This window comes from Morone saxatilis, unplaced genomic scaffold, assembly GCF_004916995.1.
Source record: "Morone saxatilis isolate NCDOM2014 unplaced genomic scaffold, NCSU_SB_2.0 Contig21, whole genome shotgun sequence".
Lineage (NCBI taxonomy): Eukaryota > Metazoa > Chordata > Actinopteri > Moronidae > Morone > Morone saxatilis.
In genome coordinates, this window is record NW_023339774.1 from 1691897 (window position 1) to 1693351 (window position 1455).

The following is a 1455-nucleotide window of genomic DNA, read 5'->3' on the forward strand; positions in this document are numbered from 1 at the left end:
CAAGTAGTTCCAAGTCAGGACCGAGTTTATGTTTCAAGTTATAAACAAGTAGTTATAAGTCCTTCACTTAGGACTTATAACTACTTGTTTAAACTAACACAAGGCCATTTGCATTTTTTTTTTTAAACAAAGTATCAGTTATTATAATAAATGTATTGAGTACTTCAAATAAACTCTATATATATATATAGAGATATATAGATATATATAGATATATATATATATAGGTGTGTCTGTGACACGATAACAATCATTTGTAATTTGAGTTGAATGTTTTGCATAGTGTTAATATTTTGTTTGTTGAGTTGCTGCACATTAAAAAAAACTTGGGGAAATCATGTCATTCCAAGTCAAAAAGGGACTTGCTGGAGTCCCAAGTAATTGGTGTAAAACAGTCAAAGTTAAATTGCAAGTCAGTTCATAAGTTATGGGATTCACAACTCCAGTGAAAGCGAGCAGAAAGACATATACCGTATGTCTTCATGTAGACATTAGTCCCACTCAGAGTGGTAAAGCAAGCGTTATCGCTGTCTGACATCTTAAAAGAGCTTCTTACACCGAGGAACTTCTGCAGGAAAGCCTTGGATCCATTGATATCAATGCTGGAGATGCTGCCGTAGCCTCCCAGCATGCCGTCCACTGTGGGGGGAACCTCCTTCCAGTAGTCCTCCGCATTAGAGTAGAAGCTTGTCTCATTTTCTGCTATGTCTCCCATCCTGTCAGAGTCCACAGATAACACGGTTCACTCACAGGAAACAGTACACAAACTACTATCACTGCTCTCTATGGTGCACAGCAGCTGCTCCAGGTTACATTCTTAATGAACAGTCCACACCCGTTGAGATGTAGACCAGGGGAAGGGAAACCTTGCTCACTTTGGATCACCATGTCCCTGATAACAGCTGTCCCATATCAATCAAAAAGGGACCTGTGGTGTCCCAGTGTTAGCTGAAGTGACGGTGCATGAGCCTGATAGGTGGAGGCTCCCTTTTATGGATTCTGCATTCCAGTCCAACCCAAACGTGTTGAAGAGGACTGCTATCAGGATTCTGTGGGTGCCAGATCATCAACATCATTTCACCACAATGTTCTCCTCCAAACTGGGGCCACGGGAAGTTCCAGTTGCAAGAGGTAATGTTTTTTCTTTGTGTCTTCGCCTGTTACTAACAAATACCAATCTGCATTGAAAATGTACTGCCTGTCAGATTGCAAATGTGCTTTTCAGTATTCAGTGTTGTCTCTGTAGTTTCTCGGCTACTTATTGTCTCCTGTGAGCTGTCATCCACCTGTTTGTCAACTCTGTAATGAATGGTTATTCATCCATATTCATTCAGCTCTGGAGGCTGTGACTAAAAAGGACGAATGATCAAACTTCACACCCCAGCAATGTTTTAAGTGGACAGGGGGCTCCTATCACCTGCTCAGCATGCGAGACGAACACACACACACACACAC

At 41.4% G+C, this 1455-nt stretch overlaps 1 protein-coding gene across 1 annotated transcript in view; it reads right to left on the minus strand.

Moving 5' to 3' along the window:
- Positions 1–1455, minus strand: part of ntmt1 (N-terminal Xaa-Pro-Lys N-methyltransferase 1) — a 6435-nt gene that overhangs the window by 3378 nt on the left and 1602 nt on the right. The window contains exon 2 of the mRNA XM_035668080.1: positions 557–716. Within this exon, the coding sequence (XP_035523973.1) occupies positions 557–715 (159 nt within the window). The 5' untranslated portion in view covers position 716. The remainder of the gene's footprint in view (positions 1–556; positions 717–1455) is intronic.